Consider the following 10,190-nt stretch of genomic DNA (forward strand, 5'->3'; position numbering starts at 1 on the left):
GGGGTGAGCCGTGTTGTACAACAGTTGTTTCCTTTCGTTTTCCATTTTCCGGGTGCGTGGTAGGATGCTCTTTCTCCGGAGCGGGCTTTGTGCGGGTTAGGCTAGGCTTGCCAGGTCCCCTGTTCGCCCTAGGAATGCGAAAGCTTGGTTTTCTCCTCCTCTTTTTCTCAGCTGAGCGTTGCTTGCCTGTATTAAACACCCCGTCCTTTATCTGTCCTGCCTTCGCTCCTTGTAATATTCTCGTTATGCCCCTGTCATTTCTGTCTTCTGAGCCGGGGACTTAAATAGTTTCTTGTACCGCAAGTTCCTGGGTTGCTCGGCCTGGCATGTATACAGTGCTTTGCTTACAACTATTGCTTTAGGCTATGTGACCTGCTGGTGGAAAGTTAAAACAGCGTTCCGGTTTTAATTTGTATTCTGTTTTGCTTTATTTTTTATATTGTCGTCATAGGGCACTGTTTCCTAACTTCGGTTTTTCCACAGTGTAACTAACCATCATGATAATGTCAGTACCTACAAATGTTTCTCGGAGTGCTGTGAAGTCAAGAATAGTACTAGTGCCAGCCAGGAAATTAAAAGTCCCCAGAGACAAGGCTAAGCTTGGTGCATACCGTGTGTGCTTTGGGGAGTAGCCTTGGTGCAGTGTGAGCGGTGAAAAGAAGCCAGTGCTGTGTGCGCTGGTGGTCTTCCTCCCCGCCCCCGACTTCCCAGCACAATGCAGCTGACGATGGTGCTGCTGCCTGTCTGTGCCTGTGCCTGGGAGAGGGGCAGCTGGGAGCTCAGCGATTGCTGGCTCCCAGTAGGACACATTGCCCCTGTAGTAAAATACGTTAAAGTGACTGCGTTTAAAAAAATCCACCAACAAATTCTGAGCTGGATTTTATAGACAGATGTTCACGTGACCTGCTCTGTAGTTGTCTGCATATGTGATCCAAGGCATGTTTTAACAAATAGCAGCTTTCATTAGGTAAATCCTTCTCCAGGCAAGTTCTGCTAAAACACATACATATTTTGTCTTTGGGACTGCTTGAAGTTTGTAAAATTCCATGTATGCGATAACCTGTTGTGGCTATATATCTTAAAGGTCTGCGAATAAGGACCCTGCTGTTTATTTTATTAGATAAGCAAAATATTGTTAGATGTTGTGTCATTCTCTTCTGGGGAGACTGTGCAACAAGAGCTAAACAGATGTTTAAGTAAAAGGATAATGTAGCATTTTGCAAGACTATAAATCTCATTCTTCTGTTTATCAATCCTACAGGAATAACTGGTTTATCTAAAATTGTGAATTGCTTACAGTTCTTTTTGGCTCTGGAATTAAGTTAAGAGGGGGTCATTTGTCACCAGTTATGATTATTTTGACTTGACTTTACAGTAAAAGAAGTGTACTGGGCTCTGTTACTTTATTTTCAGTGGGAAATTGACTTTTATGATAAGTAAAAATGCTTGAAAGAAGGGCAGGCTTCAAAAAAACACATGGCTGCCTAGTGGATCTAAGCAAAACAAAACACAAATTGTTTTCCCCTCCCCTCAAGTGCGTTGTGCTGGTTTTGCTTTATTTGAATCTAAATGTTATCTGTTCATGTACTGCTAATAAAGAATGCTATAGTTTGTATGCATTTTTCCACTCCTATAAAAAAATGTAAGCATTTATTTGCTTTGTTAGGGAGTATATTGTACTTCTGTTTCTCTAGTAATTTTGGTTTTATTGATTTTTCTTTAAAATGCTGAGTATAGGGTTTGTTTTTTTAAGGTTGGACATTGAAGTTTGAGCACTTCTGAAAATTGGAGCAGGAAACTTGCGATATGTTGCCTCACAATGTTTAGTTTGTGTGTGTTTTGTTTTTGCTAGTTGCAATAGCAATACCAGTGTGTTTCATCCAAGAAACTTTGTGTGCTTTTTAGGGTCGTTATATAAGTGTGAGACAGTGCTAGGAGCCTTATTTTGTGCTCTTTAGGAAAACTGCAGTGAAGCCTTTAAAACCCTAGGCATCTAATGAAAGTTAGAAATTGGAATGTTGTGGTATTTCTGGTCTCTTTGTATGGTGGTTTTTTTCATGTCCTGTTTCATGAGATGCCCTAAGCACCCGTTCTTTTCACAGGGCAAGAAGTCTGGAGGCTTGCTTGGAAATTGCTGATCGAGGATTTTGTTAATGAATGCTTGTAGTTTTACAATCTTACAATCTCCTTCCTTTCTTTATTTTTAAATGTTTTTGTGATGCCTTTACCATTTGGCATTGAATGGCAGTATAGTTCACTGATGAACTGCAGAGAGCATTTTCAGACTTGCTGGGTCTTGTATCCTGATGTAAAATATTTTGCTCCTTTTTTAAGCTTTGGTTATTGGCACTGTCAACATTTGATTTGATATTTCTTTTTTCCTGAAGCTACAGCTTTCTTTCCTTTTATTTTGTGGGTGAGAGGTTGCAGGGCTTTAAATGAGCATCTTTATGATTTGAAGACTTCAATTGCCTCTGCTTATTCTACTGTTTGCTGCTTTCCCTATTTGTTTTTAATACTAGAGCCCTCTTTCCTTGAGGGTAGGAATCAAACATGAATCATAGTTTTATCACTCATATTGGCCAGAGGCACTGTCATAGTAGCAATGATAATTAGTAATAGCTTGTATGGGATGATTCGGTTTGGAAACCTGAGTAGGCAGATCTGTTACAATGCACAGAACTATAACTACCACAAATACCTCTACTGCTGGGATAATAAGCTGTCATGCAATTTGTAAAGTAAATTTAGACAGTGGCTGACCTGAAATGTCATGTAAAGGGACAGTGTTCTTACAAATTCTTTCAGTAGTAGTGAAACAGGAGCTACTTTTAAAGTTACAGACTTCAGATCAGTAGAGATCTGAATCTTGTTCTCATTTCTAGAGGTCAGTAGTCCTGCATAAAGACATGAAAAGTGCTGTTTGAGCAAGTTATCAGAACAAGTTGCAGGTTCTTGTTTTTCTTTCTTTCTAGTCAGGAGTGAATACCAGTGTATTTCTATTCCTCCAAGTAGTCCCAGGAGCTTAGAGTCCAAATATGTTAGGGAAAACTTTGGTGCACAACACAGGTGATCTGACTGTGTTACCTGTGAAGACTCCTTTCATGCTTCTAAAGTGACTTGCTTGAAGGCCTGTGTGTGTGAGTGTCAGGCTTCTTGAAAGCTTGGGTTCAGTTTCTGGATTTGAGCTTGAAGGGTGATGAATCAGTCCCAGCAGTTTAGGTTGTGCCCAGATGGGTATTTAAAAAAAAAGGTATTCAAACCAGGCGGAGTCTCTGGCTCATACTTCTTTCCATTGTAGAAACTGCACTGATCTGGGTTGAGGCAGAGAGTCAAACTGATAGAAAGAACACTTCCTCTCTTTCTTTACTCCAGATTGAGACTGGTGCAGATGGCAAAGGTGTTTGCAGACTTGCTCTGTGCCCTTCCCTGAACTTTTAATGTTCAAAGAAGTTGTGTGTGTTTAACCTCTTTAAGGAGGAGAGAAAAAGCTTCAAAAGGTTTTAATCTGGAGATAGATACCTATATGGATGGATTTAATAGAGAAGGCTAGTATGCGTTTTTGGCACTTGATCCTAAATTTCAAGTCCAGCCATACAAAGGATATTTCTGTACACTCAGCAAAAAGTCCCTTTAGGGGTGGGAGAAAGCCTATGGTAGGCACCTGTACATATTTTGTTTATTTTGTCTACAACATTAAGCAGTAAAATATAAAACACGAAACACGATCAGCAGGGTATCGGTGTTTATGACTACTTGGGAACAAATCTTCACTGAGCACGATCTAGACCTGATGTCTGTGTAAAATCCCTTTGTGCTTCAATAGAACATAACTAAAGGCCTGATCCAGGATATGTAGTGACAGGCAAGGAACGGGGTTAATAGTACCTGATTTCTCACTTGTTTCATCTATCAACCAGTAACATGAAAACTCTGATGTCCTTAATTAATGTCTTAGAGTGTATAACACTTAAACCCTTTTGATGAGCTTTAGTGCTCAAGTTGTTGAATCAAACTTGTCTGTACAGTTAATTCTTATCCTGGAAAGATATCAAAACACCATAGTGCTTGGAACTGCACCTTTTTTAAAACTTTAAAGTATTGTGGTCTTAAAACAAATGTGTTAGAAGGAAGCTTTTTGTTGTCATAGAAAAGAAGGTAGCTGACCAGCCTTTTGAAAATAAGGACTGCCTTTGATGCAATGGGCTGAAAAATGTTTGCATGGTTCACTCTCCCTAAGTTTATAGGGTGTCACAAGTGCTTTCTGTTTACTCTCCTCACAATTCTTTTTTTCTGTCAAGTATCTGAGCCTCTTAGTACACTTCTTGTGGGGTTTTTTTGCAATTTGTTTGTTGTTCTAGGAGTTAGAGGTATAAAATCATGCATCTTATATTTGTATGTCATCTATTTCCAAATGATTCTTCTCTCATCTCTTATGTTCTTTATGGTGTTTCTTCTCATTAGTTAAACTTCTGACAAGTAGACAGACAACCTTTCATAATACTATGTTGCTGTTATTTTTGTGCAAACATGGAGAAAGAAAGAAATAAGACAACCTGAGTAGTCTGATTTCATGCAATAAAGAGGATGACAACTGCCACGTTGTCCAGTGAAAATAATGAAGTGTTGAACTGATCAGGTTGTTTTACATTTTTCTTGCAGGAAGCAAAACCTTCAGCTGAGGACTTAGGAGATAAGAAAGAAGGGGAGTACATTAAACTCAAAGTCATTGGGCAGGTGAGTTTTTTACATAACTGCTTGTTGACATTTGATGGAAGTGTGACTTTTTGTATGGTAGAAATGACCAAATGAAAATTGATACTTTCAGTTCTTCAGTGTGGATCCTCCCCTGCCATAAACTACTTCCAGTTGCCAGTAACGTGTGTTAGTATACTCTGGTGTGCTTTTTTTAAAGCATTGAGGGATTAATTTATCCAAGGGTTTGAATTAAGTAAATGGCAAACTTGATAAGTTCAGGTCTTCAAAGTTTGTAGAGTACTCTAGGCATGAGGTCATCTTTCTTTTCAGGGATAGGAAAAGGATTCTGTTGGCTGCCTTGTTGGTAGATGTAGCAACCACATGAATGGTGGATTAGAAGTCTGTATTCTGGCTGTGTTGGCATGTGAATGTTGAGAATGTTGGAATCTTCTGTGCAAAGAACCCCTAGCTCAGATGACTTAACTAGGATTGTTTGTTGGAGTAGTATTGTTTGCTGCAGTTGGGTGGAGACAGATGACCTTAAAGTAGGACTAACAGAAACTACCTTACCTCTTGCTGGCCTCATCAGCAATTATGAGAAGACATTGAAAAGCTGAAAAGTGGCCCACATGGCTTTTGCACAGAACCCCTTGCAATCTGTTTATCTACAGCCATTTTGACAGTTGCAGCTACTTGTATCTTATGGTTGGTGGAAAGGACTATGGAATAACGAGGCCTGAGATTTCTCCTTACGTTAGTCTTGCATTGCCAAGTCGGCCTGTATGCTAACTTCTAGATAATTACTCTAATTGAATAAGGTTTCATATATATTCTGAAGTACAAGCTTTAACTTGTCTCTTTAGGAGTCTCAGAGCAGAAATCCCCTGCATATGTATGTTTGTATTTCATAAGTATATCATCTGGTTAAAAATGGAAGCACAGACTGAACCATGTATGGATTTTAGTAATTTTAAATCCAAAACCTCCATGTTGAGCCTAAGGCTATACTATGCCATCTGTTTTTTTAAAAAGAGCTTCCTGTGGAAGTACATAGTGAATTTAATGACTGACAAATCATCGTGGAGGTTCATGTTATGATGCACCAAGGTATGCATGGTTAAATCATATTCATGTTTCATGTAAGTTCATGTAACATTCAGTTCTACCTCAGTTTTTTTCTTAACGAAACACTTAAAAATAACATAAAGTTAGTAGTTACTACAAGGAGAGTAAATTTTTTTCTTTTCTGTCCTTAGGACAGCAGTGAAATTCACTTCAAGGTGAAAATGACTACACACCTCAAGAAACTCAAAGAATCATACTGTCAAAGACAGGTTTGTGAAACAATGACATTCATTAAAAAAAAAAAAATCCAAACCACTTTTCTCACTGTTCCTTTCAAATACAGACTTTTGAGGTATCTGATGGTACAAATATAATGGATCTCCTCGTTTCTTTTTGACAAGTAAAAGTGATTCCTATGTAAGACAATTGTGAAGTTTGTAGTAAGTTAAAATTACTGTTTGAAAATATGTAGTGGCTGCTCAGAAAACACAGAATTTGTTTTAAAATGCCCAGGTGTGCACTTATAGTTACTTTAAAATCCTTTGTTTCCAAGCAAAATTGGCTTGAAGCTGTAGAATACTGCACCTTCGGATGAGGGTGGCCTCAGGCATTGCTACAGCCATTAATATGGTAATCAAGTAACTCTGGCTATTATACCCTAAGTTAAAGAAATCTGCAATATTGTGGATGTAGGTAAATAGTAACAGCTGTTACAGAACAAAAATATATCTTCATTTCCAGATTCTGTGGCAGATATTGTGGATTCACAGCTGCTATTTCCAGAAGCCCTGGCCTAGTTTGCCCTCAGCTTTGGGGATAGCGGTCTTGTGTGGCCTTTTCTTGGATAAGTGTGTTGGAGTTCACTTCAGGAGATATAATCATAAGTAATAAAATTTTGGGGGCTTTTTTCCTCATATTTTGAGAAGTTGGACTTGTCATTGAAGTGTTCTTTTATGAAATGTGTTCTTTTTTGCTATCTTTCTGGAGTAGGAGGAAAGAGTAGATCAAACACCAGATACGTTTGTAGCTAAATCCAAATGATTAAATTTATGATTCATTTTAAAAACCTGAAATTTTTTAAAAAGTCTTGAAAATAATTCATGCTGCAGTCTTACTGACTAATGAAAATATGTGTGTGGAATTCTTTCTTTAATAAATAAATAATTCGAATGAACACACCTTTATCTCCTGGGCTGAGTTCTGGAGGGTCTATGATTTCCTTCAGCAGCAGTCAATGCAGTTTTTGGTGTCAAGTAGCCTTTCTTTGGTAAAGGGACCATGAACATTTCTTCCACATTGACCACAGGGATTGTTGAAACTGTGAAGATCTGTCCTTACCTGAGAATTTTCTGCCTAGTTATTTGCAAGCAGTATTTGAGAGCTAATTGATGTACAAACTGTGTGATATTTCACATGAGTTTGTTTTGCTCGTAACTTGAAAGAAAGGAAAAGGTGAGGTGTTTACCTTATCTATTGATGTGAAGTATGACATTCTGCCAGAACATGGGCACATTGTGCAACAGACATACTTTAACTCTATTTACCTTTGGGATGTTTGTTTCTCCTTGTTTGAATGCTGTTCCTTTTTCTTCCCCTCATCTCTGCTTTTGTTCCCAGTGCTGAGCATTTGCAGAATTGATAATGGTAAAGGTTGCAATTCCGTTCTATAGCCATAGAAGATTGGGAAAATAAGGGTAGGAGTTCATGAAGTAAGCATCATGCTCTTGTTGTCTTAGGATCCTTAAATAAGGCTGATAATGCAGTTCAGAAAAATACATGTGTAATGATATCTTGAGAGAGAGGGTATAGTCAGTACTTAATTTACAAGTAAAGACAAGTTTAAAAAGTTAAGGAGACTTCCAAGTTGTTGAGCTAGAACTCCAGTGGGACTCTGGAATAAACATGCATTTTGGAACTGTCATACTTTTTGAGTCACTTCTTTGTAGTCTTCATGAATACAACAGGATAGCTGAGCTCCCTGTGTAACAGGAACTAACGCTGTTTTATGACTTTCATGTGTTGTTTTTATTTAAGATGTTTTTTCTTGTAAACCCATGCAAGATTCAGTAAGTTGTTGGTTTTTTTCCTTACACATCTGTGTGTTTTTTTAGGGTGTTCCAATGAATTCACTCAGGTTTCTCTTCGAGGGTCAGAGAATTACTGATAATCATACCCCCAAGGAGGTGAGTTTCTTTCTTGAAATATAGTTTGGTTTCTCTAACTAGGATCTTTTAGTTAGGCAGATAGGCAGTTTGGAAAGAGACTGATTGGACCTCCATGTGTAATGCCTCAGAAAGGAGGGTGTAGTCACTGCTTACTAGAGGGGGGAAAAACATGAAGGGAACTTTCCAGTTGTTGAGCTTGAACTTCACTATGACTTTGGAATAAATATGCATTTAGTTCACATTTAGTAGATCAAAGTGTAAACAAACAGAAAGCAGTTACTTCTGTCCAGTGACTTCCACCAATTGTTATGAAAAAGCAGGAAGAAATACTCATAATAATGACCTTCTGAAAAATCAAACTTGTTGACTGTGAAATTGAACAAATTGCTCTCTGTGAGAGAATAGTTGTAAACAGGCTTTGAGTTGCCAGCTGTAGGTGTTAAGCTGTATTGTGAGCTAGTAGTGCACTATAGTATATATAATTCACGTGGCTCTGCAGCTGGTGCATTCACTATGATGTTGCTGATGTTCTTGTTCCCCCTAAACAAGGGGTTTTGAGAAAGGTAAAACCAACAATTTCCAGGCTAATGTGTACTGCTCCACAAGTAGGTTTTTGCTATAAGGCTTTTGCTTTGACTCAAATACCTAAGTCTGAGGAAAAAGGACTAACAAGTCACAAATATTGTCTAGTGAGATGGTGACTGAAACTTTTTTCACCCCTTTGATGAATTATGATGGGATAGAGGAACAAAGCATTTTGTATAATTTGTCTAGGACCTGCTCTGATTTCATCACACCAGATTTATAACAATTATTTGCTGTTTTTCTCTGTTCTCACAGCTGGGGATGGAGGAGGAAGATGTGATTGAAGTTTATCAGGAACAGACGGGGGGTCACTCGACAGTTTAGATCCTTCTGTTTTACTTCCCCCTTAATCCTTTTTTATTTTTAAATAATAGTTCTTTTGTAATGTGGTGTTCAACACTGAAACTGGCACCCCATCTCTGGGAGTTTACTTTCAAGCGTCTGGTATTTTGAATTCTCGTGCTCATTATACACTATTGTTTCTGTTTTCATTGTGCTGAACTTCTGTGATCCAGCTGCAACCTTGCTCCCCTCTTCCCTTCTGCCCTCCCCTTTAGGAATACATGTACTCACATGCATTTGTATGTTCACTGGGTTCGTGCATTTCAGGCACGAAGGCTGTAAGATCTGCCAGGTGGGCGAGTGTTCTTAATGACTTCCATATCTGCCCTGAAGTTTTGATGTGTGACTGTCTCACTCCTGGACTATAACTTTCAGTGCGAGATGAAGTTTTTCAGAGAACTAAACTGTGGAGAAGTTGTGTATCCATAACTCAGAGCTATTTTGCTTAAATTGTGCTGATGGCCCAACGAGGAAGATTGCCGAGTTGGAAATGGAAAAGCTAGAACTGTTGTCATCTGTTCCTTGCTCCAGAGATGGCTTTGCTGAAGACGTGAAATTGAAAACCCTAATGATTTTTAAATCTTACCAGAAGAGCCCAGAAGCATTTTAACCTCATATAGCAATTAGTATGTGCAGGTATCCATGCAAGAATGTTCACAGCAGCCAACTGGTGTTACTTTGACACTCTTGTTTGTACCTTTTGGCCTGGGACGTGGGTTTTGAATGGACATTGTCTGTACCAGCTTCATTTAAAATAAACAAAAAAACCAATTTTATAAACAACTTGCATTTTCTTTTCAAATGTTTGGAAATGAGTAAAACTATAAGAAGTCATAATTAGGGCATGCTTTTCCAGTGACTGTAAGTTTAAGCCAGAAAAAAATTGTGCTCTGTAAATATACCTCATAATTTTTTTTTTTTCTACTTGCCCTAGTAAAATACTTGATCTGCTTGTTTTGCAGGTGACTATTAGAGACTACCAGCTGTTTCTTTTCTTGGTAGAGAATATTCACATACAGTTACATAAATCTTCACTTCATGCACATAATTTAAGCTGAAAATGCAACTTGGAAGTAAATAAAGATGGCTTTTAATGTCTACATTTCACATGCAATGGTACCATTAAATAATCTATGATGGATGATATGGAAGTGTCATGACAGTTCACTGGGCATCAGTATCAGGGTCTACATGTTCCAGCTACTTACAGGTTACAGATGGTCAGTTTGAGAGCTTGTTACTGGATATGAAAGCTGAGGTGGGAGATTATGGGCAGAGTAGTGTGAAGAGAAGATCTTGGTACTCTCCCTGCTTCAGCTTTTTTGCAGATAAATA

The 10,190-nt window shown here is 38.3% G+C and overlaps 1 protein-coding gene across 1 annotated transcript; it reads left to right on the forward strand.

Annotated features, from left to right (window-relative positions):
• Positions 1-4,639: 4,639 nt before the first annotated feature.
• On the forward strand, positions 4,640-9,955 carry SUMO1 (small ubiquitin-like modifier 1; the record flags this gene model as incomplete). Its single annotated transcript, XM_008630300.2, has 4 exons — positions 4,640-4,737; positions 5,955-6,032; positions 7,875-7,946; positions 8,769-9,955. Coding segments are annotated over 4 exons (317 nt in total), but the record flags the coding sequence as incomplete, so codon positions are not given.
• Positions 9,956-10,190: the final 235 nt, after the last annotated feature.

The sequence above is a fragment of the Corvus brachyrhynchos genome, unplaced genomic scaffold, assembly GCF_000691975.1.
Source record: "Corvus brachyrhynchos isolate BGI_N302 unplaced genomic scaffold, ASM69197v1 scaffold370, whole genome shotgun sequence".
NCBI lineage: Eukaryota > Metazoa > Chordata > Aves > Passeriformes > Corvidae > Corvus > Corvus brachyrhynchos.